Source organism: Aquarana catesbeiana, linkage group LG02, assembly GCF_042186555.1.
Source record: "Aquarana catesbeiana isolate 2022-GZ linkage group LG02, ASM4218655v1, whole genome shotgun sequence".
NCBI classification, from domain to species: Eukaryota; Metazoa; Chordata; class Amphibia; order Anura; family Ranidae; genus Aquarana; species Aquarana catesbeiana.
Genome location: NC_133325.1, coordinates 356,163,437 through 356,191,212, shown reverse-complemented (window position 1 = coordinate 356,191,212; position 27,776 = coordinate 356,163,437). Strand labels below are relative to the sequence as shown.

General features: G+C 42.0%; 1 protein-coding gene across 2 annotated transcripts in view; it reads left to right on the top strand.

Annotated features, from left to right (window-relative positions):
• NF1 (neurofibromin 1) overlaps positions 1–27,776 on the top strand; it is a 496,399-nt gene that overhangs the window by 83,822 nt on the left and 384,801 nt on the right. For both annotated transcript variants that reach the window (XM_073615002.1, XM_073615001.1), the window contains exons 8-10: positions 933–1,090; positions 4,022–4,195; positions 8,575–8,703. In XM_073615002.1, the coding sequence (XP_073471103.1) occupies positions 933–1,090; positions 4,022–4,195; positions 8,575–8,703 (461 nt within the window). The remainder of the gene's footprint in view (positions 1–932; positions 1,091–4,021; positions 4,196–8,574; positions 8,704–27,776) is intronic.

Here is a 27,776-nt window from a genome sequence, read left to right as displayed (position 1 = left end):
TCCAGTGTGAAAGCCCTCGGGCTTTCACTCTGGCGAGACAGAAGCGGCTCTTTCAGGGTGCTTTGCAGGCGCTATTTTTAGCACTGTAGCGCCTGCAAAGTGCCCCAGTGTGAAAGAGGTCTTACTAAGATGTTTTTTTTTTTTTTTTTTTTTTTTATTAAAATAATTACAGAGCCATCTTCCTCATACAGAAATAGAAGGGACAATGTAAATTAAACAGTGTATGTTTAGTATCACTTTAAGGTTGGTCCTACTTCTGTCTACCGTGAGGCTGAGCATCACAAAAGATCACTAAAGGGGTTTGAGAGGCAGCAAGGTCCAGCTCAACTGAGGCTTTTTATTCTTGCCTATCTAAAACACACTGACCCTGACAGTCACACTCACCCTTATACTGACCTAGTTTAAACTCTGATCTAGATATTTTATCTTTATTTTTTTACAGGCTTTTTTTTTTTTTTTTCTTACATACTTGCATTTTTACAAAGTATCTTTCTTCAAGTACCTGAGCCACCCCCATCAAATTATAACCTTTTGTACACCACCCCCTCCCTTTTAGAATGTAAGCGCTACAAGCAGGGGCCTCCTGTTTTAAGCTGTACTGTAATTGTGCTCTCCCTCCCTCTACCTTGTAAATCGCTGCGTAAACTGTTGGCACTATATAAATCGTGTATAATAATTCAGGTGGTTGTATAGTTATTGATCACTGCGATAGCCAGCCACAGGTTATGAAGGCAATCGTGATTGAGAGCCAGTCCTCCTGGCTCCTAATCGTTAGCACAAGACCTGGAGCCACGGAAGATGGTCCACTCCAGTAAGGCTGCATATGTGCGTATGCTTGTCATCAAATTGTTAAAGTAAAAAAAAAAAAATAAGGAATAACAGTCTACAAAATAGTTTTTACTCTCAGCATCATGTTTTGTTTTTTTTCCCAGATTGTGCAGAGAAATTGTTTGACCTTGTGGACAGTTTTGCTGAAAGCAACAAGAGAAAGGTAGCAGTTTGGCCCCTGCAAATAATTTTACTTGTTCTGTGCCCAGAAATTATTCAGGACATTTCTAAGGAATCAGTAGAAGAAGGCAAAATGAACAAGGTGAGAAAGTCTGGACAATATTTTGTATGATTTTATGTTCATTCCTTATAGATGGCCAACTCCTATGACATTGATCATTGGTTCCAAATAATTACTGCATTAGGGAACAGGCACAAAAGGATATACTCCTCGACCTCTTTTCAAATCACTGTTCAGTTTATTTGGCAGAATTTAAAGTTTTATTTATTTTTTTATACATGTACTATAAAGTACAATTGTAATATTCATGTGATACCTACTTAAGATAGCAAGGGGTGCTACATAGGCAGGCTAATTTCTTATCAGTACTTGAAAGAATGCAAATACGTAATCAAAACCTTTAATGGTATGTGCACAATGAGTTTAGTGTGCAATACATAGGCAAAGTATTACAAATACAGTTCTATACATAATTTATAATTTCCTTAACAGACTACACTGATCAGCCCCCAAATTCACTGGTCAGCTCTTGCAGAAGTAATGAAGTGATGTGATTCATGTCTTTTGTGTTCGCTCTAGCTAGGGGAGATTGGAAAACGCCTGTTCACAGGTTTCCCTCCCCGCTACCTAGTGACGCCTGCCAAACATGCCAAAGGGGAGGGTCGCCTTATCTGGGGTTCATGGCTCCCTTCCACCCAACAACCAACAGTTGACCTGTCCGATTTACACTCGCTTATGTAGCAGCCGTTAATGTGTAAAACACCCCACTGCTGTAGACATATGAGTTATGTTGATGGTGGTGAATGGGGTAAAAGACTACTTGGCTTCAAGTTCCCAGTGCGGTGAAAGCCATGTACCTAAATTTGTACCTTCAGTCCTGCTCCAAAAATGTTCCCTCTGCAAATTTGTCTGGTGCAAATACATTTCCAGCCGCATCCTATCTTCTACTACACGTGTGCCAGATGCTCAGTTCATTCCTATGGTTCGGTTTGGTCCCAGCCAAAGTGATTGATGCAGCAAAGAGATGCTATTGCACAATAGAAGCTAGATACGACCAGGACTTGTATAGACTGTGCATTGCTATGTGATTTCACTGAAAGGGGTACAAGATGATTCCCCTTTTAATGCCTATCCCAGCAGAACAGACTCACATTTTTGCTCCCTCACCCTGCTTTTCTACATAATGGGATGTGTTTTCCTGTTCCTTGGGATTCTAAGTCTTATCTCTCCTAGGTTTATACAAGTAAACTGCAAGTAGACAAATGTTAATGCATTGTTTTACCTGTAATAAGTTCTTTTGCAGTGAAAGCTAAATATTGCATGTCTGCTTGCCCTCAAATGCAAAGGAAGGAATAGAGTGGCTGCAATTAACTTTGTTTTTTGAAGAAACTTATTTATGATAACGAAAGATGACCCAATAAGTACAAAAAAATTGTCTATAAACAAAATAACTGGCTTTCTGTACTTATTTGAAAGTACATTATTGTACTGTCTTCCTGTATGGGTGGGGATGAACAGCCCAGATGTGCTTAGATAGCTTGGCTTTTTTTTTCTATTTTTTTCTATACTATTTCTTGTAATGCCCGGTATTATATTTACTTGAAATTTTCTGTATACAGTTAGTTTTGATTTTATGATTATAAGATACATTTGCCTTTTTAATAAAGATTTAGTGAATAAATAAAAGACAACTACCACAGACTGATAATGTAAAGGTGTGCTGATTCTATGTAAAGGGTGGAAAAAACCCACAGTTATATAAAATATATTGCACAATAGTGTTGCCCAATGTAGTCACAATGGGTAAATTGGAAACAAGTGTGTGTGTTCTAGACTGACCTGTAACATGTGGATAAGTAAAATATCTTAAGACTATGTGCATAATCAAGAAATATAAACAATGCAATTCAAACCCAACGTGTATATAATCTAAAAAGGGGAAAAAAAAAAAAACTGTGTGTGTATGTATATGTGTATATATGTGTGTGTGTGTGTGTATGTATATATATATATATATATATATATATATATATATATATATTTTCAGTCTTTCTTGGGTTCTAAAAAGTCTGTGAAATAAAATTCAGCAGAGTGAATGGGCTGAATTGAAATCAGTTCCATTTATCTTGTGAGCCCCAAATCGAACAGGTGCCGATCCAAAGGTGTGTGTGTGTGGACACTTTAGTATGAAGACGCCACCATGCTCAAAAGTAATAATAAAAAAAAAAAAAAGTTGGCTGCTTACCAGACCCACATAGGTCACAAGCGTGTGTGCTGATCCTCAGCTAAGGGATGCATTTCTCTGTCTAACAAATCTCAGAGATTCACGATGGACAACAGCTCCCAGCAGACTCGAATGGATGAGTAAGCATGGACGTTCATCTACAGCTGATAAAATGGATTCCTCTATACCTCCCTCAGGCAGGTGGTCCTCAACTCCTGCCCTCAGGACCCACTAACAGTCCAGCTTTGCAAGATAACTAAAATACATCACAGGTGATCTAATTTGCTGCTCAGTGATTGCCATATTCTAGTCTGCATCTCCCCAAGGTAATACTTAAAATCTGGCCTGTCAGTGGGTCCTGAGGACAGGAGTTGAGAACCACTGCTCTAAGGGCTCAAGTAGATCCCCGGTTACCATCTCAAGATGAATAATAAAAAATTGGAGGAAGACTAATAGTGCATTATCCTTTGATAAAAATATGTTTATTTAAAAGGCACTTAAAAAATGTTACAGCAAAAAAATAGTGGCTCAGCCGCCTGCAGATGCGGACCGTGCTCTCCGATGTTACAACATCGCATTTCCCCCTAAGGAGGCGTCAACTGGGATTGGAGATGACCATAACCTCACCAAATTAATCTTGTAGTTCATTTCTATTGGGAGTCTGTGGTAGTCATTTTCTTGTTTTAGGTTTGGCAAAAACAAAAATGGTGCATCAAGACTAATGTAATTTTATAAGAACCACTTGTGTACAATTTTATGTTTTATCATATAAATCTTATTTGTTTTAGAAATTGTTTCTTGAAAGCCTCAGGAAAGCCCTAACTGGCCATGGAGTAGGGAAACCACTTACAGAGAGTGCTGCAATTGCTTGTGTTAAGTTGTGTAAAGCGTCCACATATGTCAACTGGGAAGATAATTCTGTCATATTCCATCTGGTTCAGTCATTAGTCATCGACTTAAAGGTGAGCACAGGCCTATATTGGTGCTTTTTCTTTTAGCTTCTGCATTTTTGTAACAATCTTCAACTTATCTCAGTATAAACGTTTGAGCCCCGGTTCACACCTTCGACTTGTCATGTGACTTTAGTGTTCAAAGCTGCATGACAAGTCACACCCCATTAACGGCAATGGAACAGTTTTCTCAAGTCGCGCCTACTTAGAAAAGGGTTCCTGCACTATTTTGGGTGGCTTGGACACGACTTGCATTAACTTCTGTTGAAGTCGTAGGCAGGCCGGAAATGAAGTTGCACAGGGTTGTCGGATTCAAAGTCGCGGCATTGTGCACAAGGGCTGACTGATTTTTACATTCTGTTTCAGTTGCTTAGAAACGTCTTTGGGGTTTTGAGATGAATAATCTTACAAGTCCAGGTCTATTTTCTTATCGAATTCTATCCCCTGTGTCATATTTCATTCACCTTGGCTATGGTATTGTGTTTGAAGCAAGGCACATTAGTAATGGCCCTGGAGGGGAGATGGTGTGCAAATTGTACCTGCCAAATTTGTGTGGTTTAATCTTTTATGACTATGGGAAATATGTTTGAATATGTGGCCGCACAGTTGACAATACAGTATGCCATGTTACATGGAAATATGTAGTTGAGCATTTCTGATTTAGATTTTCTTATCAGTAATTTTATTTAAAGTGGAAGAAAAACCTAACTATTAATGTTCCCTCCACCCTCCATCTACCTGTCCCACCTGCCCTGTATAAAAAAAAAAAAAAAAAAAAATCAATTTACTTACCTATTATTAATCTATTCCCAGCACAGGATCCTGCAGCTCCAGCTCCCGTGTCAATTTGTAGCTGCTACAGGGGAGAGGAGGGAGTGCTCTCTTACACAAAGGAGCTGGATCTGCAGGATCAATTGACCAGACTGCAGCAGATAAAAGAATGGGCAAGCACACATATCTTATACAGTGTAGGTAGGAGGAGGGGGAAAGGAACATTTTTAAGAGTAGCTATAGTTGGGCTTTTTTCCACTTTGAAGTGGAACCTTACCCTAATAACCTGATTAAAAATAATGCTGTTTAGCAAGGAACATTACATTCCACATTAACCACTTCCGGTCCGGGACAATTCTGACATTCCTTTCCTACGTGTAAAAAAAAAAAAAAAACCCATATTTTATTTTTTTTGCTGGAACTACTTGGAACCCCCCAAACATTATATATTGTTAAGCAGAGGCCCTAGAGAATAAAATGTTGGACGTTGCATATTTTTATGTCACAGTATTTGCGCAGCAGTTTTTTCAAACTAATTATTTGGAAAAATACACTTTAATGAAAATGCACATAAACACAATATAATACCCAATTGTTTGGTAAAATATGATGTTACGCCAAGTAAATGGATACCAAATGACGACAAGCTTTAAAACTGTGTCAGCCCTTTGGAACGGTGCCAGATTACGGTACCTAAATCTCCATAGGCAACGTTTTAAAAGCCTTTACATGTTACCAGTTTAGTGTTACACTGGGTCTGTTGATAAAATAATTGCTTACCCGGCATTTGCGGCGATACCTCACGTGTGGAACTTGCTTGCGTGTTTGCATTTGCGCTTGAGCACAGGGTAATGGGGGCGCTTTAATTTTTTTTTTTTTTTTATTAAACACTACCTTTAGCTTTTTTTTTTATAAACTTTTATTGCAAGGGATGAACACCATCCCTTGTAATAGCATGGACAGTGACAGGTCCTCTTTTTTTGGAGAGATTTGCAGTCTTATCACACACCAGATCTCTCCCCTGGCCTCCAGTGCAGCTGATAAGACACAGATCAGTCTGATTGGCTGCTTTACTGGCCATTAATGGCCAGGTAAACAAAGGACAGTCACAGGAAGTGACGAAATCCTTGTTGCTTTACGTTTCTGATGTCACACAATGGGAGGAACAACATTGTTCCTCCCACTGGGTGCCCAGAGCTGGATGCCACCAGTCGCATCCTTACTGCGCTCCCCCATAGCAACCTGTAAAAGTAATCCAGCGGCTTGTTAGCTGCTAGGAAAACTTTGATTTTGTAGAAAATCACAGCCCGACAAAATATCTCAATTATTGTCGTAACAATGACTGAGATCACCCTTCCTATCCGCGGGCATTTAGAAATAGACAGAGGGGAAGTGGTTAAACTAATACTAAACGTGTTTAATTTTTTTTTTTTACATCAAAAAACATGTTATACTTGTATTCTCTGTGCAGTGGTTTTGCACAGAGCAGCCTGGATCCTCCTCCTCTTCTCGATTCCCTCTTAGGCTCTCCTGGCCTCTCCCTCCTGTTATGCTTGCTATGGGGGCACCTAAGCTGAGCTGCAGCTCCCTGTTACATCAAAACTCATGTTCCTTGTACTGTGGACATGTTTTCTACACAATGCTTTTATCGTCCCTTTTTTTTACTTATGTGTATAAATGTATCTTTTTATATAATTGCTCTTGTTTCTATGAATATGTACAGATCGCACCTGTAAAGTCCCCCATCTCTTCACTTTTCCTATTGTACACATTTAGGGATGTTGGTGCCATATACTTAGTGTTCTGGTCATGATCACATATTTACCATAGTTACCAAAATTAGTATGTGCTGTAAATTGCCTACAACATTGTTCTTATTTTTGCTGAAGGCTGCCATTTTGCTGAAGCCCAGAGACCCTGAACAGTAGTAATTCTTTAGGCTTGTCAGCAGATCGGCCTCTACAAATTTGGCACAGTGCCTAAAAATAGAGAACAACTGAGTGTGTGCAGAGCAGGGTGAGACCGGTTAATGGTTTTTAAAGGTATAAGCACTTATATTAAATGTTTTACTTAGCAATACCTGTAAAAGGGACCAGCCTGAAGTGATCTAGCAGGACCTAATTTTCTGACTAAAGTTCCACTGTAAAATATTTATAAGCACTCTGTGTAAAATCTAAGCCTGTTGGATACATCATTAACCACTTCAGCCCCAGAAGGTTTTACCCCGTTAATGACCAGGGATTTTTACGGCGCTGCGTTACTTTAACTGACAATTGTGCACTCCTGTGACACTGTACCCAAATAAAATTGATGTCCTTTTTTCCTACAAATAGAGCTTTTTTTGGTGGTATTTGATCACCTCTGCTGTTTTTATTTTTTGCGCTATTAACAAAACTAGTTTTAAAAAAACTGTTCTAATACATACCCAATAAAAAGCTAAATTTCTTCATCAATTTAGGCCAATATGTATTCTGGTACATATTTTTGGTAAAAAAACCCCAATAAGCGTATATTGATTGGTTTGTGAAAAAGTTATAGCATCTACAAAATAGGGGATATATATATAATTTTTTTTTTTAAACTAGTAATGGCCTAGCTGACACTTTTTTGGGAACCAGTGACATTATTACAGTGATCAGTGCTAAAAATATGCACTGACACAATATAAATGACACTGGCATGGAAGGGGTTAACATCAAGGGCGATCAACGGGTTAACAGTGTTCCCTCAGTATGTTTCTGTGTGGGGGGATGGGCTCACTGCATGGACTCTCTGATCCGTGTTCCTGATTAGCAGGAACACTAGATCAGAGTGTCCGGGCCTGACAGCACGGCGGTCTGCTTGTTTACATCGACATTCTGCCTCTGCTGGAAGCGATCGTGGGTGGCTGGCGGACATAGCATACGCAGGGCCTGCTGATTGGCTCCCCCTGTGGCCAATCAGTGCGCGATCGCGGCTCCCAGTGGCTGTTGACAAAATTGCGTACAGGTACGTAATTTTCCACAAAAGAGCTGCCTTGCCGCAGTATATGTACGGCAGGCGGTCGGGAAGTGGTTAAAGACTTTCAAGCTGGTAATTGGCACCTTTTTATAGCTCTTCTTCGTGTTGGCTTTTGTATGTGTTACTGGGTACTCTAGGGCAGGGGTCTTCAAACTAGGGCCCTTCAGTTGTTCAGGAACTACAATTCCCATCATGCCTAGTCATGTCTGTGAATGTCAGAGTTTTGCAAATGCCTCATGGGACGTGTAGTTTTGCAACAGCTGGAGGGCTGTAGTTTGAGTATCCCTGCTCTAGGGGCATGATGATGGTGTGTAAACCGATAGATCTTTTATCCTCATCCTTAAATGTGTTTTTTTTTTCTCCTATTAACTGTGTGTGTGTGTGTGTGTATGTATATGTATATATATATATATATATATATATATATATATATATATATATATATATATATATATATTTATATATAATTTTATATTTACTGTATGTCTGGGGGAAAAACTGTTTATTTTTTGTTTTGTCTAATACATAGTTAATAAAAACCATATAAAACAAAAAAAAAAACAAACGTACAAACAAAAGTGTTGGACTGCCTTAGTGACCTAGAAGTTTTCTGTCCACAGAACTTGCTCTTCAATCCCAGCAAGCCTTTCTCAAGAGGAGCTACAAATCAGAATGCAGATGTAGACCTTATGATTGACTGCCTAGTTTCATGCTTTAGGATCAACCCTCAGAACAATCAGCATTTCAAAGTATGTTTACTCATCTTTTTGTGGGCGTTATTGATATGATAATAAATATATATATAAGTTACCTTCCCTGTTCAATTTTCCCTATGATGTCCCTTACTTTCTCAACAATTGAATTTCTCTTAACTGCACTGTGGCAATAGATTGCAAAATACTATGGCTTGAAGGCAAGCGCTCGTAGTTAGATTCTTTCTTCATAGTACCACACAAGCTGGGGGTGAAATATTGGAATAGTCTGTTTTGAATATAAGTTGGAGAAAGCAGTGCAGTCAATCCTAATAAACCAAGTTATCTAATGTTGTTCACCCAAGGAGGACTGGGTTCATTTGAGATGCTTGCACAGTATACCAATATTAATGCACAGAAAAACAGCCACCACATTCATCAATGTCCCCTAGCATGATTTACAGTCTAAAGCCCTGGTGCCCAGCCTGCAGTCCAAGGGTTTTATGCGACCCTTTGGTATATGATGTTCCGACCTCAGCAGTCTGTAGTGGGAGCATTGATTAGGGTAATGGTATTGATCTCTACTACCCTTTTATGTAACATGTTCCCAGTTTTGTGTGGTCTCTAGCATATTCCCAGCCAAAATCATAGCATGTCCACACTCTCTGCCCCTCATTTCCTCTATTAGGTCTGCAGTTTCTGACAGTCTTCTCAAGCATTTATATATTGAACATTATGTGAGCCCTTTGATGTCAGGGACTGCATTTTAGACCCCCTTTAGCTGATAAGTTGACAACCACTGTCTTAAAGTACCCCAAAAGTGCATTTACCCTAAAATTCCTCTTCTGTGTAAGTCTCTGATGCTTAAAATTTCACATCGTGCTACTCAGTGGGCACAGAGCCTGGCCTATTAAGTAGCTACCGTACAAGGAACTATAGTTTCCTGCTTACATTGCAACAGTGGCTGCTAGCAAAGCGGTAGGTGTTGTGTTTGTCAGGCAATTTTCCTCAGCTGGCAATGCTTATCCCAGGAGAGAAGTCCCTACACCTGGAGGTTTTCAATGATCTGCTGGTGGGGAATGCTGGATATATAACTTCTAGCCTCTATTTCAGCAACATTCTGGACAGGTTTGCATCTATACAACCCCTGGCAAAAAATATGGAATCTCCAGTCCCTGAGGATGTTCCTTTAGTTTATTGTTGTAGAAAAAAAGCAGATCACAGACATGGCCAAAAACTAAAGGCATTTCAAATGGCAACTTTCTGGCTTTAAGAAACACTAACAGAAATCAAGAAAAATAATTGTGGTGGCCAGTAACAGTTAGATTTATAGAACAAGCACAGGTAATTATGGAACCACTCAATTCTGAGGAAAAAATTATGGAATCACCCTGTAAATTTTCATTACAAACACGAACACCTGCATCAGATTAAATCTGCTTGTTAGTATGTAGGTAAAAAGGAGTGATCACACCTTGGAGAGCTGTTGCAACAAGTGGACTGACATGAAGCATGGCTCCAACACCAGAGATGTCAATTGAAAAAAAGGAGAGGATTATCAAACTCCTTTAAGAGGGTAAATCATCACACAGTGTTGCACAAGATGTTGGTTGTTCAGTCGGCTGTGTCTAAAACATGGACCAAATACAAACAACATGGGAAGGTGGTTAAAGGCAAGCATACTGGTAGACCAAGGAAGACATCAAAGCGTCAAGACAGAAAATTTAAGCAATATGCCTTGAAAATAGAAAATGTACAACAAAACAAATGAGGAACAAATGGGAGGAAACTGGAGTCAACATCTGTGACCGAACTGTAAGAAACCGCCTAAAGGAAATGGGATTTACATACAGAAAAGCTAAAAGAAAGCCATCTCTAACACCTAAACACAAAAAAAAAGGTTACAATGGGCTAAGGAAAGGCAATCGTGGACTGTGGATGATTGGATGAAAGTCATATTCAGTGATGAATCTCGAATCTGCATTGGGCAAGGTGATGATGCTGGAACTTTTGTTTGGTGCCGTTCGAATGAGATTTGTGCAGACGACTGTCTGAAGAAAACATGCAAATTTCCACAGTCATTTATGATATGGGGCTGCATGTCAGGTAAAGGCACTGGGGAGATGGCTGTCATTAAATCTTCAATAAATGCACAGGTTTACATTGAAATTTTGGACACTTTTCTTATCCCATCTATTGAAAGGATGTTTGGGGATGATGAAATCATTTATCAAGATGATAATGCATCTTGCCATAGAGCAAAAACTGTGAAAAAATTCCTTGAAGAAAGACGCATAAGGTCAATGTCATGGTCTGCAAACAGTCCGGATCTCAATCCAATTGAAAATCTGTGGTGGAAGTTAAAGAAAATGGTCCATGACAAGGCTCCAACCTGCAAAGATGATTTGGCAACAGCAGTCAGAGAAGGCTGGAGCCAGATTGATGAAGAGTACTGTTTATCACTCATTAAGTCAATGCCTCAGAGACTGCAAGCAGTTATAAAAGCCAGAGGTGGTGCAACAAAGTACTAGTGATGTATTGGAGTGTTATTTTGTTTGTTTTTCATGATTCCATAATTTTTTCCTCAGAGTTGAGTGATTCCATAATTTATTCCCTGTGCTTGTTCTATAAATCTAACTGTTACTGGCCACCACAATTATTTTTCTTTATTTCTTTTAGTGTTTCTTAAAGCCAGAAAGTTGCCATTTGAAATGCCTTTAGTTTTTGGCCATGTCTGTGATCTGCTTTTTTCCTACAACAATAAACAACTGAAGGAACATCCTCAGGGACTGGTGATTCCATCATTTTTGCCAGGGGTTGTAGGTGCAAGGATCCCCTGGCAAAAGCAGTGGATGTTCTGATGTTTTGTCAGGATCGCAATGGAGGGTTATTCTTGTTTCACGCTGGCCCAGATGGATGTGGTATGCTGACCTAATGTAACTTCTGGCAGACGCACCGTGGGCCCAGCCTCCAGATTTACAGTGCTAAGGACTGATTTGCCATCCTGCTTCACAGTTACTGACTTTAAAGGCATGAGGGTGAAAAATAAATGTGCAGCGCTAATGGGAATGGTCACTAGATTAAATGGGACCATATAGTGTCCTTGTGAATTTTTAACACATAAAACACACTTAAAATATCATGGTTAATTAATCTACAAATGTGATAATGAAAAATATACAAATAAACAAAATGAATTAAAAATGAACTTAGAGTCCACAAGTGAAGAAACTGAGCGTGTGATTAGTCCAGACAAATAGAAGAATCGTGACATCCTCATGGCATCAAAAGTTGAGACAGATGTAAGGAGAATACAAGCAAAATATCCACCACCAACTGTATGGAGGCTTACTGGAATGTCAAAAGGACATATGCCTGATGATTCGACAAGGCTTGTGATGAAATTACACTAATGGATAAGGGCATCCGCGTTGGCAACCTCTGGCTTGTAAGTAGGGTGATCCCACAATCCTTCAAATGGTTCACAATGACAGAAACCCTTGGGGTGGACAATCTCAGAACGAAGTGGATCAAATTTCTCCCATAGTCATATAAGGAGGTCAAAAAGGAGAACAGAGTGCCACGTAGTGCAATTCCGTTTAGTAAAAAGAGTATTTTAAAATAAGGAACACTCTTACAATTGAGAAGATGATATAAAAGCGCTTTTGGTAACAACGCAATGGCATCAGCGTGGCTCGTCCCGGTGCGCTTTGTCTAACAAGACATCATCTGGGGTGCCAGCCTGCTGCAGTCATTGCATTCTAAATAGATGGTTTGATCCCAATAACGAGATGCAGACCTGTGATGTGTCCTTAATGCTGAATGTACATTGCAGCAATCACTTCCTGTGCAAGATGGTGCAGGGACGTGCGATTCAAGCCTAGCTCTGGAAAGCGAATAATTGCACGCGGCAAAGGCGCCATCTAACTGGCACCATATTGAAAATATAAACCAGGCCTCGTTGTCAGATGCTGAGTGTGAGTCAAGCCTCATTCTCAAACACTCGATATCCACTGAATGGGACAGCGATGACTTATTGCGGGTCTAACCACGCTTCCAACAGCAAGAGTCGGATAACCCATCGCCGCGCTATCAATCACAAACAGTGTAGATGACCAATAGTCTAGCCTCGCTTTGATATGATGGCACGGGCAAACCAGTGTCTGCAACATCATTGGCTAAAGATTTGTTGACGGCCTACTGAGGCAGTGACACCCTGCTGTCTTATGAGGGGAATAAAGAGGAAAAAAAATGTAATTGGAGGAAACAATCTAAATTAAAAATGTTTAAAATATTACATTTGACGGTCACAAGGAGGCTGACATCGAATGGGGTCAAAAAATGAGACACCTTATACAAAGTATGATGCATGATGATGTAAAACCATACTTAATAAAATGGTATAAGTTAAAAATGTAAACCCAGACATTCCAAACGTATTGGTTGGTAATAAAAATTAAGCCCTATTAATGAAGGCGTTAATGTCCCACTCCACATTCATACCGAGTGGGAAGTGGGACTGTAATTCGTTGATCCAGAAGGTTTTGAGGCGTGAAACTCCCCTAGTCGTAGCTCCAACCCTCCATTCAGAAATGTTTCTGTCAATGACTAAAAATTCTATACCCTTTTGGATCTCGATTGTGGCACTGTTGATAATGATTAGGCACACTATGTTTAGTGTCGCCACTCTTGATTTTGGCTATGTGTTCATTAACTCTAGTGGTGAATGAACGGATCGTTTGGCCTACTTACTGTTAAGTTATTAGATGTACAACATGTTTAGTGGCACATATGCAGAAATGCTTAATGGGATACATGCGAATGGTAGATTTAAACTCCGTAGTTTTGCGTCTACCCCGTGTGTTATGTTAACAAACACTGCACTTTTTACATGGGTAATAGCCTATCAAGTTATGAAAAAAAGTGGCTTGAACTGGTGGATTGATATTAGGGGCTACCCCTGTAAATTACTTTAGCCTGAACGGGTAGCAGAGTGCCCAAAATCTGGTCACCTTTTATTTTATTCCAATGTTTTTTAATGGATTTAATTTGTTTGTGTTGGACAGAGAATGATGCTAACAAGGCCACTGGACTTGACTTGGAGCCCACCATATCGTGAGTGACATTTATTTTGTCACTTCACGTATAGGTCGTTACATCGATTTTTTTTTTTTTTTTTTTTTTTTTTTTTTATCTTCAACCATTTGTTAAACAGACACTTTTGTACCTCAGACACTAGGGATACTATTAGACTGTTAGAGGGCCTACATTTACAGGGAGACTACATTATGGCTATCACCGATGTCGTCTCCCTGTATACCCCACCATTTGGGGAGTGAGGCAGTTCAACGTTTAAGTTGTGACCATTCACTTTAGGGAACTCCAGTTACTTGAGTTTGCTACTAAGCATAACTATTTCTGGTTCGATAATGGTTTTTTTTTTTCTCCTTTCATCTTCCAGGAGAGCCGCTGAGACATAGGGCTCCTCCCTCCGGGACAGGAAAACACGTACACCAATCGTCTTAAAAGTTGGTCCTCCAGGCCTCCCTCTTCAGTTATTGTGTTTCCTGTGTCAGCAGTCTCGTCAAGGATGATTCCGTGGCAGCAGGTCACAAAATCCTGACTTTGGTTAAAGACGAGCTTGCGTCCACATTTCGGTCATTCAAGGAAATGATGGATAGGATGCAGGGTCCCTCACCATCCCTACCCAGGGCAGCCAGTTTGCCTTCCCTATCTGAGCCCAGTCAGGAGGGGGATAGGGAGAGGGTACCTAGATCGCTAGCCTCCTCTCGTGGATTCAGCATCCGACTCGGAGGGGGAGGATGATCCTTCCAGAGGGTCCAGATATAAATTGTCTCTGGACGATGTGGGGGATTTATTGAAAGCAATTTATGACACATTAAAAATTCGTGAGGAGCAGGTTCAACTCACCAAGCATGACCTGATGTACCAAGGGTCCATTGCTCATAAAGCCAGGGTTTTTCCCGTGCATAAATCTCTGATAAAATTGATTTTGCTGGAGTGGGAACAGCCGGAAAAGAGGTTCCCTTTTGAAGCAGATGCTTCTCATCCATGGAATAAAATTCCTAAGCTGGATGCGCCCTTAGCCAAAGTCTCAAAAAAGACAGACTTGGCCTTTGACGACTTCGGATCGCTCAAAGATCCCACGGATAAAAGGGGGGCGTGCTGCTAAAGAGGGCTTGGGACGCCTCATCAATTGTGTTGAAGCCAGCTCTTGCAGCTACTTGCGTGGCCAGAAATCTGGAGTGCTGGCTATCACAATTAGGCCCACATTTTGGATGGAACGTCTAAGCAACAGCTTTTGAAATCTTTTCCCTTACTATTTAAGGCGGTTGGCTTTTTGGCAGATGCCTCCGCGGAGTCTGTAAAATTAGCCGCGGGGTAAATACAGCTAGAAGGGCTAAAAGCCTGGACAGGCAACGCCGCCTCAAAGCTTAAAGGGGTTGTAAAGTTATTTATTTATTTATTTTTTTTTAAAATAACAAACATGTTATACTTACCTTCACTGTGCAGCTCGTTCTGCACAGAGTGGCCCCGAACCTGGTCTTCTGGGGTCCCTCGGCGGCTGTTTCAGCTCCTCCCCGCAAGCATTTACCACCTTCATGTGAGCTCCCTCGCACGGTGGTGAGTGCTTGCGGGCGCGCTCCCGTGATACAGCCGGCGGCTATAGCCGCTCGCTGTATCACTCGGCCCCGCCCCCCGGCGCGCCGTGTCATCGGATGTGATTGACAGCAGCGCGAGCCAATGGCTGCGCTGCTTTCAATCCATCCACTGCAGCCAATCAGCGACCAGGCTGAGCTGCAATGAAGCTGACGAGGACGAGGAGTGAAGATTCGAGGCGTCAGGTAAGTAAAACGGGGGGCCTGGGGGCGGCGGTACTGTCAAAAGTTTTTTCACCTTAATGCATAGAATGCATTAAGGTGAAAAAATGTTTACCTTTACAACCCCTTTAAGCTTTGTGGGTTACCTTTTTCGGGTGACCACCTGTTTGGGCCCGGCCTCCAGGAGGCGCTGGAACATACTCAGGACAGGAAGAAAGCGGTTCCTGAGAGGAAGAAGAAAAACGAGGGCAAGCACCTTTTTCGAGGCCCCAGGCAACAGGGCCAACAAGAGAGGGTTGGCCGCTCCAAGAAACATTGGATGGGCCATAAAGGGCATGGAAGAGGAGGAATCTTATTTAATCCTCCTCAAACCACCACAAAACCCCAGTGACTCCTGCGTCCCAGTGGGAGGGAGACTGGGGGAGTTCCTCTCACAATGGACTAGCTCAACTTCAAGTCCGTTAATTTTAGACCTCATAAGGAACGGTTACAGATTGGAATTAAATTCGGTTCCCCCCTCAAGTTATCAGGTTACCCAGAGACTGGGAAAAAGCGAAAGCTCTGGGCCTATTATTAAGGGACCTAGTGGATCAGAGAGTCCTTATACAGGTGCCCCAGAAGGAGCAGGGTCAGGGTGTATACTCCCATATGTTGTGAGAAAACCTTCAGGGAAGTTCAGGCTAATCCTGAACCTCGGTCCCCTGAACCAGTTTGTAAGGTACAAGCGATTCAGTGTGGAATCAATATTTACTGTAACCAACCTCCTTTTTCCAGGCTGCTATATGACCACGGTAGATCTCAGGGATGCCTACCTGCATGTCCCTATACATTAGGAATTTCAAAAATTCCTCAGGCTAGCGGTCAGAATAAATTCGGAAGTTCTGCACTTCCAGTTCTGGGCACTACCTTTCGGTCTGTCCTCTTCGCCGAGAATCGTCACGAAGGTTATAGCAGAGGCCTTAGCTCTGCTAAGAGTCAGGGCCATTACAGTAATCCCCTACCTGGATGATCTCCTGTTTGTGGCCCCTCTTTTCATCAGCTAGAGAGAGTTGCAGGAGGCCCAGAGTTTCCTGCTATCTCTCCAGTGTCCAATCAACCAGGAAAAGTCCGAGCTGACCCCGGAACAGTAGGTCCTGTATTTGGGGTACAAAATCTCTTCAGTGGAGATGAAAGCGTTTCTCCCCAGGCAAAAGATCCTGAAGGTGGATCAGGCAGTAGCCCAGCTTCAAACCAATCGGGTAGCCCTGATCAGAGAGGTTATAAGAGTTCTGGGTTTGATGAAGTCCTGTTTCCCAGCGGTTCCCTGGGCAAGACTTCATCAGTGCAGTGCCCTCTGCAGAATCTCATGCTGCGTTTCTGGGATGGCAGAAAAAATCCTAGATCAACCTATGCTCCTACCAGAAAAAATCAAAAGGACTTTATGGTGGTGGCGAGCTCATTACAATCTGGAAGTAGGTTTGTCCTGAGCCCGTTCTGCAGCCATAGTGGTGACAACCGACGCCAGTGCATTGGGACGGGGCGCCCACCTGGAGAGGTCCTTAGCTCAGGGAACCTAGTCACCAGTAGAGGCCAGTCTATCCTCAAATCAGAGGGAGCCTCTGGCAATTCTGAGGGCTATAGAGGCTTTCCATTCTCAGATAGGTGGACAAGCACCTAGGGGTACGGACAGACAATGCGGCAGCGGCTGTCGCATATGTGAACGAGCAGGGAGGCACATAGAACCCCGCTCTACAGACCATAGCCAGCAAGATTCTGTGCTGGGCTGGGGTGAATCTGTCCTCATTGTCAGCCATTCACCTAAAAGGCTCTCAAAATTCGCTGGCAGATTTTCTCAGCTGCCAGCATGTGTTGTCAGGACGAATGGTCCCTCAAAATAAATGTATTCAGGGAGATTGTACAGTGTTGGACAACCGGAGGTGGACCTCTTCGCCTCTGAGGCCAACAAGAAGGTGGCACAATTCTTTTCCATCCACCCACAGGATCAGGTCACAGGGATAGACGCCTTTGCCAATCCTTGGCAGTTCAACCTGTGTTATGCCTTTCCTCCAGTGCGGCTGATAGCCGCGGTTCTCCAGAGATTTCTGGCAGAATTGACGGATCTAATCCTAGTAGAGCCATTTTGGCCAAAGAGACCCTGGTTTGCCAACTTGAAGAGACTGGCCATTTGTCCTCATTTACCCCTCCCAGTCAGGGAGGACTTGTTTTCCCAGGGCCCGATTCTACACCCTCTAATAGAGAGCCTCAGCATGGTATCTGAGAAACAGCTGTTGAGAGCGCAGGGGTTTTCAGAGAGTGATTAGAACTCTTCTCGAGTGCCGTAAACCGGCCTTGAGTATTTTCCTGCAGACCTCACTTTAGTAAAATCAGTTAGGAATTTCTTCAAGCTCCTGGCGAGGTCCAGGCCAGTGAGGTTTACAGCCTGCCCCACTTGGGATCTGGCCTTGGTCCTCAGAGCACTTACTGGTAGTCACTTTGAACCCCCTGGAGAAATCCATGCTAAAATGGGTTGTACTCTAAACATTTTTTTTTTTAATTTTTTTTTTTTTATAGCAATCACGTCAGCTAGAAGGGTGAGTGATTTGCAGATTGATTTGCAGGCTCTCTCTATTCGGGAGCAATTTTTGTTGATTCTGGAGGATAGGATCGTTCTTAAGACAGATCCCAGTTTTCTCCCTATGGTGGCATCTACATTCCATTGAACTCAGGACATTGTCCTGCCGACATTCTGTCCCATCGCAGAGGCAGATGAGGAGGAATCTAAGTTTATTAGATGTTGAAAAGCCTTTTAGTTTATTTAGAAGTCACTAGAAGCTTTAGGAACTCAGATTCTCTTTTTGTTAATTTTGTGGGGAGCCCGCAAGGGTTGTAGGGCATCTAATTCTTCATTTGCTAGATGGATGAGAATGGCCATCATAGAAGCTTATAAGTTGGAAGGTAGACAAGCACCATTAGTCAAGGCACATTCCACCAGGGCAGTCTCGGTTTCATGGGCAGAGAGGGCCGGCGCCTCTCCAGAGGTCGTTACCGTCTGGATTTATTGTCTGACAAAGAGCAGACATTTGGACGAAAGGTCCTCCAGGCAGTGGTCCCGCCCTGACAAAGTAAGTTTCTTGCTGATCTCAGAGGCTGTCCTGGAAGACGAAAGGAGAAAACCGGAGTTAAACTTATCGGTAACCTTTTTTTCTAGGAGTCTTCCAGGACAGCTTGGTTTCCCACCTGGTGTTTTCTAATTAACTGCTGCTGGGGTTATGTACTGACGTAGTGTTAGTGTGTTTATATCTTTTCAGAGCTTTCCGGTAGTTTGGTAAACTGAAGAGGGAGGCCTGGAGGACCACCTTTTAAGACGATTGGTGTACGTGTTTCCTGTCCCGGAGGGAGGAGCCCTATGTCTCAGATGCTGTCCTGGAAGACTTCTAGAAAAAGAGTTACTGGTAAGGATGAATAGGAACGATAGGGGTATCTCTCTGTCCGATGAATCTAGTCAAAATAAAATCCATTTCCTAGATATCGAAATTGGTGCACATCAGTTTAATTTTAAACCTTTTTTAAACCCACTGACCATCCCAAACGTCTTCCATTTTAAGGATTATGGAGGCCACTGTGCTCTTAGGAACCTTAAGTGCAGCAGAATTGTTTTTGTAACCTTGACCAGATCTGTGCCTTGCCACAATTCTGTCTGAGCTCTTCAGGCAGTTCCATTGACCTCATAATTCTCATTTGCTCTAACATGCACTGTGAGCTGTAAGGTCTTATATAGACAGGTGTATGGCTTTCCTAATCAAGTCCAATCAGTATAATCAAACACAGCTGGACTCAAATGAAGGTGTAGAACCATCTCAAGGATGATCAGAAGAAATGGACAGCACCTGAGTTAAATATAAGTGTCACAGCAAAGGGTCTGAATACTTAGGACCATGTGATATTTCAGTTTTTCTTTTTAAATAAATCTGCAAAAATTTCAATAATTCTGTGTTTTTCTGTCAATATGGGGTGCTGTGTGTACATTAATGAGGAAAAAAAAAGAACTTAAATGATTTTAGCAAATGGCTGCAATATAACAGAGTGAAAAATTTAAGGTGGTCTGAATACTTTCCGTCCCCACTGTAGATCTACGATTACCAATCGCGTGTATCCCATTAAGCATTTCTGCACATGTGCCACTAAACATGTTGTATATCTAATAACTTGCCCTTGTGGCAAATCGTATGTAGGCCAAACGATCCGTTCATTCACCACTAGAGTTATATGAACACACAGCCAAAATCAAGAGTGGTGACTAGGGCTGAAACAACTAATCGATTAATCGACAACTAATCGATTATGAAATTAATCGATTACTATTTTCATAATCGATTTAATCGGCCAGTAACATGATGGGGTTAAAAAAAATAATAAAATGAGCCCTTTATAGTACAAGAAGAGCAAATCGCTACTGTAAATATTACTTTCACAGTTCTACGGTAAAAAAATTAACCCCTTACAGTTGTGATTATTTGCTTTTTTTGTACTATAAAGGGCTAATTTTAGTTTTTTTTTAACCCCATTATGTTACTAAACGTCTTAGACCTCGTTCACATCTATGTGTATTTGGTGCTTTTTGCAGAAACGCACTATGGTTCATTTACATGGTTTCCGATGGGACACGTTCACATCAATGCTTTTTTCAGCCGCTGCATATTTGGAAAGGGTCAAGGACTTTAAAACACAAAACGGTGCTTTTTTGATTCAATGTACTTCAATGGAGAAGCTACAGAAAGGCATGTAATGCGTTTTTGCAGCAATTTGTATTTTTTAATCTGCCCGACAACAAATTGGCAAATGTAAACTCACGTGTGCAAAAATCAAAAAGCACTGCAGAAACAGATCAAAAGCAAACTGCACAGATGTGTACCGAGCCTTATATTGGCCACACGGATCAATTTTCAGACGAGAATATTCAAACGAAAAATCTTTGTACATTCGTTGAATGAAAGAATGTTTGAAATTTTCACTTGTTTTTTAACATTCTGTTTTTAAAATGAATGTCATTTCTGAACGAAAACCACATACACCGTCTGAAAATTCCTTTGACCAAGAAGTTTTCTATTATTTCAAAATTTTCCCGTCACGGTGGTTGAAAATTAATGGCGATTTGACCCCACTAACGATTAGAAAATCGATGGAACGTTCTTAAAATGACATTTTTTTTTGAAGGAAGACATTGTTTGTTTGTTTTTTTAAATGAAACACTTTGATCTCTGAGTCTGATATTTACCAGATTTACCCTTTTAATATACTATTAAAGGATATATACTGTCTCTCCTTTAATAGTATATACAGTATATCTCTTCTCTAATAGTATGTACAGTATACATCCTCTAATAGTATATACAGTATATCTCTTCTGTCTGTTATTCTCAGAGATGAGATATTTTGCTCCCTAACCATATAGTTGGTTATTTATATTTACCACTGCATAGAGATATTTAAGAATAAATTTCCTTTTTTTTAAACTTAACATATTAACTAAATTATACACCACACTTTTTTTTAACTGATTAATCAATTAATCGAAACAATAATCGGCCAACTAATCGATTATGAAAATAATCGTTAGTTGCAGCCCTAGTGGTGACACTAAACATAGTGTGCCTAAACATTATCGACAGTGCCACAATCCAGATCCAAAGGGTACAGAATTTTTAGTCATTGACAGATGCATTCCTCCATGGAGGGGTGAAGCTACGACTAGAGGCGTTTCACGCCTCGAAACCTTCAGGACCTACGAATTACAGTCCCACTCCCCACTCGGTATGAATATGGAGTGGGACATTAACGCCTTCATTAATGGGGCCTAATTTTTATTACCAGCCAAAACATGTTTGGAATGTCTGGGTTTACATTTTTAACTGATACCATTTTTTTAATTGTGTGGTTTTATAACATGCATCATACTTTGTATAAGGTGTCTCATTATTTTTTGACCCCATTTGGGTGCTGGCCTCGTTGTGACTGTCAAACTTAATATTTTAAACATTTTTAATTTCGATTTTTTTGTTTTTTTTGTTTTTCTTTTCTTTTTTTTCCTCATAAGACAACAGGGTGTCACTGCCTCAATATCCGTCAACAAACCTTTAGCCAATGATATTTTAGACACAGGTTTGCCCTTGCCATCGTATCAAAGCGAGGCTAGACTATTGGTTATCTACACCGTTTGTGATTGATAGAGCAGTGATGGGTTATCTGACACTCGCTGTTGGCAGCAAGGTTTGACCCGCATAAGTCAGCGCTGTCCCATTCAGTGGATACCGAGTGTTTGAGAATGAGGCTTGACTCGCACTCTCAGCGCCTGACAACGAGGATTGGTTTATATTTTCAATATGATGCCAGTTAGATGGCGCCGTTGCTGCGTGCAATGATTCACTTTCCAGAGCGAGACTTGAATCGCACGCCCCTGCGCCATCTTGCTGAGACAGGAAGTGATCGCGACAATGTGCATTCAGCTTTGAGGACACATCACGGGTCTGTAGCTCGTTATTGGGGCCAAACTTCTATTTAAACGCAGTGATTGCAGCGGGCTGGCACCCCAGCTGTTGTCTTAGACGAAATGCATCGGGACGAGCCCTGCTGATACGATTGCGTCATTTGTACCGAAACTGCTTTTATATCTTCTCAAATGTGAGTGCTCCTTATTTTAATAAAATACTCTTTTTACTAAATGGAATTACACTATGTGGCACTCTGTTCTCCTTGTTGACCTCCTTATATGACTCTATGGGAGAAATTTTAGCCACCTCGTTATGAGATTTTACACTCCGAGTGTTACTGTCATTGTGAACGATCTGAAGGATTGTGGGATCACCCTACTTACAAGCCAGAAGTTGCCTACGCGGAAGCCCTTATCCATTAGTGTAATTTCATCACAAGCCTTGTTGACTCCTCAGGCGTATGTCTTTTTGAGTCCAAGCATTCCGATAAGCCTCCATACAGTTGGTGGTGGATATTTTGCTTGTATTCTCCTTACATATGTCTCAGCTTTTGATGCCATGATGATAATCTATTTGTCTGGACTAATCGCACGTTCGTTTTCTTCACTTGTGGACTCTATGTTAATTTTTAATTCATTTTCTTTATTTTTCATCATCACATTCGTAGATTCATTTAACCATGATATTTTAAATGTGGTGTTTTTGTGTTTTAACCACTTGCCAACCGGGCCATAGTCGAAAGACGGCTACAGCGCGGTCGGCTTATTCTGGGAGGGCGTTCATGGACGTCCTCCCAGAATGTTGCTCTCGCGCGCCCCCCCCCCTACGGAGCGATCACAAACAAACCGGCGCCGGTTCCTCCCTCCCCTCTCTGTACCGATCTGTACAGTGCGAGGGGAGAGGGGGAGAGATCGTTTTTAGCAGCGCTGTGAGCTGGATCTGTAGTGCCCATAGCGCTGCTCTGTGCCCATACTCTGCAATACTCTGCAATAATGTGCAGTACTCTACAATAATGTGCAATACTCTGCAATAAATTTTAACAAAGATTTGTTTTTTTTTTTACCGAATTTTCAGTCTTTTTTGATTTTATAGCACAAAAAATAAAAAACCCAGCAGTGATTAAATACCACCAAAAGAAAGCTCTATTTTTATGAAAAAAAGGACAAAAATTTCATATGGGTACAGTGTTGCATGACTGAGTAATTGTCATTCAAAATGTGAGCGCACCGAAAGCTGAAAATTTGGTCTGGTTAGGAAGGGGGTTAAGTGCCCAGTTGTCAAGTGGTTAAGATTCACATGAACACCATATAGTCACATTCAATCTAGTGACTGTTCCTATTAGGGCTGCACATTTATTTTTCACTTTCCGTTTGCAATTGTCTTTTTGCTGTGCTGGCTGCTGTTCATTGTTTAAAAAGACAGCGCTGTATTTTTCGCATTCCTTTTAAGTTTATAGGTGTGACTGTTAAAGTCCAAGTTCCAAAGGACAAATGCATCTTGTAACATATTTGGTAATTGTCTATCCATCTGTACGCGCTACTCTGCTGAACTGACATTACTGTAACATATTTGGTAAATGTCTTCTGCTGTCATATCTTTAAACTTCTATATTTAATGCTAGCTATATAACAACCACATTACAATAGCAACATTACTGGTGATTTGATTTTCAACCCCATTTGGCTTGAGTGATCAAGAGAGGTAATTAGCTTTACGACCCTAGCCTGTGTCTGGTCTGGTATTGGCCATATTCTCTCCCACATTCAGTTGTCTCAGATCAGACCCTATGATGACCAATAGAGAAAAGCATGCCTGCTCAGTCTCCCTATAAATTTAAAGCAGCCTATGGGATGGCGCAGACATCATGGCTCTGTCCTGAGTGGCTCTGTCATGAGTGATGCGCAGTTTCACTGCCGCAGTTTACCGAAAGCAGGATAACTAAAGCTGGATGAAGATACAACAAGAACCACTCTGCAAGACGGCAAGCAAACCAGCATTTGACATTTATTTTATATCAAGTCAGATTCCCACTCTATCCACGAACATGCTTCTCATTCTCTTCCTTCTCACATCTGTGTCTTCTATCCTCAGATTATCCTTACTCTACCCCTGCTCTGTATCCTGCAGCATGCACAAATCACCCTCACTCCTACTCTCTCCCTACTACTGCACCCATCATCTCCTGCATTTGCTGCACCCACATGCTGGCATAAACACCAGGGCCACTAGACACGTGCGCTTATGCACATCCCACTCCCATCTTGCCTTCCTCACACTCCTCCTTCTCCTAGTTTCAGGTGACATTTCTCCTAATCGTGGTCCGCCATTTTCAAACTGCAAGCCACATCTCCAATACCCCTCCCTCTGTGGCAACCACCGCAATCCACTTGTTAGTTTCTATCCCCCTGCTTCCTCAAAGCAGCCCACCTATCTCATGCGCCCCTTGGAATGCCCGTTCTATCTGTAACAAGCTAACATCTATACATTACCTCTTCATCTCTCATGGCATTAACATACTCGCCATAGCCGAAACCTGGCTTCAAAATTTGGACTCAGCTTCTCCTGCTGCCCTCTCCCATGGTGGCCTCCATTGGACTCACTCCCCCAGACCCAACGGTCATAAAGGAGGTGGAATTGGATTCCTTCTATCCCCACAAAGCACCTTCCAAGTCCTTCCTATCCCTCCCTCTCTTTCCCTCTCTCTTCTTTTGAGGTGTGCTGTATTCGTCTGTTTTCTCCTATTTCTTGGAGGATTGCAGCAATTTATTGGCCTCCTGGACCGGTGTCGCGCTTTCTTGATGACTTTGCTGCCTGGCTACCCTACTTTCTCTCCTCTGAAATACCCACGATCATTCTTGGTGACCTGAACATTCCTGTCAATATTAACAGCCCAACTACAGCTAAACTTCTCAACTTAACCTCATCTTTTGACCTAACACAATGGACACATACTTCCACTCACTCCAGTGGTAATACCCTTGACCTTGTATTCTCCCATCTCTGCAACCCTGGCATCCTCACAAACACCCCCTTTCCTCTCTCTGATCACAACCTCATTAGTTTCACTGTAGCCTTGTCTCCAACCACCCATCCCTCCAAGCAGCAAACAATTACCTGTAGGAACCTTCGCCACCTTAACCCTTCTCTTCTCTATTCTGCTACTGACCACCTATATGACATAATCTCTTCCCTGTCCTGACCTGGCCACCTCTGTCTACAACAGTTCACTCTCATCATCGCTAGATGCACTTGCTCCTCTAACCACACGCAGAGTCAGGCCCCGACCGTTACAACCCTGGCAAACTGACAACTAGAAATTTCAAGAGACATTGTCGCGCTCTTGAACGACTCTGGCGTAAAACCAAATGCCTGCAAGACTTCACCCTATATTAATCTGCCCTTCTAAAATACAATTCCTGCCTCCATGCTGCCAAACAAGCCTACTTTGTTTCGCGAATTAACACTTTGTAATCCAGTCCCCATCGGCTCTTCTCAACCTTTAACTCTCTGCTTCGTCCCCCACCCCCTCTACCCACTAACTCGCTCACTGCCCAAGAGATTGCCAATCACTTCAAAGACAAGATTGATGCAATTCGTGAGGACACCTCCACTGTGCGTACATCTTCCCCAACCAATATACCTGGCCTAACAGCACATTCAACACTCTCCTCTTTTTTGAATTGGCTACTACTGAAGAGATTACAAAACTTCTCTCAGATGCCCACCTAACCAATTGTCCCTTGGATCTAGTTCCCTCAAAACTACTAAGGTCACCCTCTTATTCTATCCTATGCTCCCTCACTCACATCTTCAATCTCTCCCTCTCTAGTGGCACTTTCCCCTCCCCTCTAAAACATGCGCAGATCACTCCCATACTTAAAAAGCCCTCACTGGACCCCACCAATCTAAACAACTTAAGACCTATCTCATTGCTCCCATTCACCTCTAAGCTTCTAGAACGCTTAGTCTACAACCGTCTTAGCTCCTACCTCAGTGAAAATAACCTTCTTGACCATTTACAGTCTGGCTTTTGCTCGCAGCACTCCACCGAAACTGCCTTACTAAAACTCACTAACGATTTACTAACTGCTAAAACCAACAGCCAATACTCCATACTCCTACTTTACCTCTCTGCGGCCTTCAATACTGTTGACCACCCGCCCCTTCTCAATAAACTACATTCCCTTCGCCTCCGAGATTCTGCTGTATCCTGGTTCTCTGCGCATCTATCACAGCGCTCCTTCAGTGTCAACTACAACTGTGTCTCCTCCTCTCCATTGCCCCTTTCTGTGGGGTTCCCCCAAGGCTCTGTTCTTGGACCCCTTCTCTATCTACACCTCCTCCCTTGGTCACTTGATAACCGCCCACGGCTTCCAATACCACTTATACGCTGATGACACCCAAATCTATCTGTCTACTCCTCACTTCACTCCTTCAGTCTCCTCTCGCATTACTAACTGACATATCAGCATGGATGTCGCACCACTTCCTTAAACTAAATCTCTCTATAACTGAACTATTAATCCCGCCTGCACATGCCCCCCTCCATGACTTTTCCATCAAAATCAACAATGCAACCATCAGGCCCTCCCCTCACGCCAGGGTACTAGGTGTAATCCTAGACTCTGACTTGTCATTTCAGCCCCAAGTCCAATCGTTGTCAAAAATTTTTAGAATTCGCCTCCGTAAAATCTCTAAAATACGCCCTTTTTTAACAAATGAAACCACCAAGCTCCTTATTCACTCCTTTGTTATCTCTCGCCTTGACTATTGCAACTCCCTTCTCATTGGCCTTCCTCTCCATAGGCTATCCCCTCTTCAGTCTATCATGAATGCTGCTGCCAGACTTGTCCACCTTACCAACCGCTCAGTGTCTGCCAACCCTCTCCTCCAATCCCTACACTGGCTTCCAATCACTCAGCGAATTAAATTCAAAATACTAACCACAACATACAAAGCCATTCGCAACTCTGCCCGGAGCTACATCACCAATCTTGTCCCCAAATATCACCCAAATCGTCCCCTCCGCTAATCTCAAGACCTACTCTCTCAAACTCTCCCGTCTCCTCTTCCCATGCTTGTCTCCAGGATTTCTCCAGAGCCTCACCCATCCTCTGGAACTCACTACCTCCACTGGTCCGACTATCCCCTACTCTTGCTACCTTCAGGCGATCCCTGAAAACTCATCTCTTCAGGGAAACCCATCATGTCTCCAACTAATCTACTACCACTTCCATCAGCTCATTCCCCACAGTTACAACCTTTTGTACCACCTGCCCCACCCTATTAGGTTGTAAGCTCTTCTGAGCAGGGGCCTCTTAATCCTCTTGTATTTTATTGTATTGTAACTGTATTGTCTCCTTTTAAAGCGCTGCGTAAACTGTTGGCGCTATATAAATCCTGTATAATGATAATTTATTGGCCAAGGTGAATGGTACCTGGGCCTTGTCACCAAATGCCTCTTAAGAAGGTGGTTTTAACCTCCGCAAAAAAGATAAAGGCATCCCCATCAGGCTCTGAGGACCCTGGTCATGCCTTCATATAGAGCTGCACGATTCTGGCCAAAATGAGAATCGCAATTTTTTTGCTTGGAATAATAAAAAATCACGATTCTCGTCACGTAATAATTATTATTTATTTTTTTTTTTTGGAAAAAGAGGGTTTGATAGTGAGGGTTTGATTAATTGAGAGATTAAGGGAGACTTGATTGAAAGATTAGGATTAAAAAGGCATTTGCTGATTCTAAAAAAAAAAAAGTATAGCAGCTCACATTTCGTCAGTGCTGCAGCCTGCAGCTGCAGTCACGCTTGTGCTGGTGTGC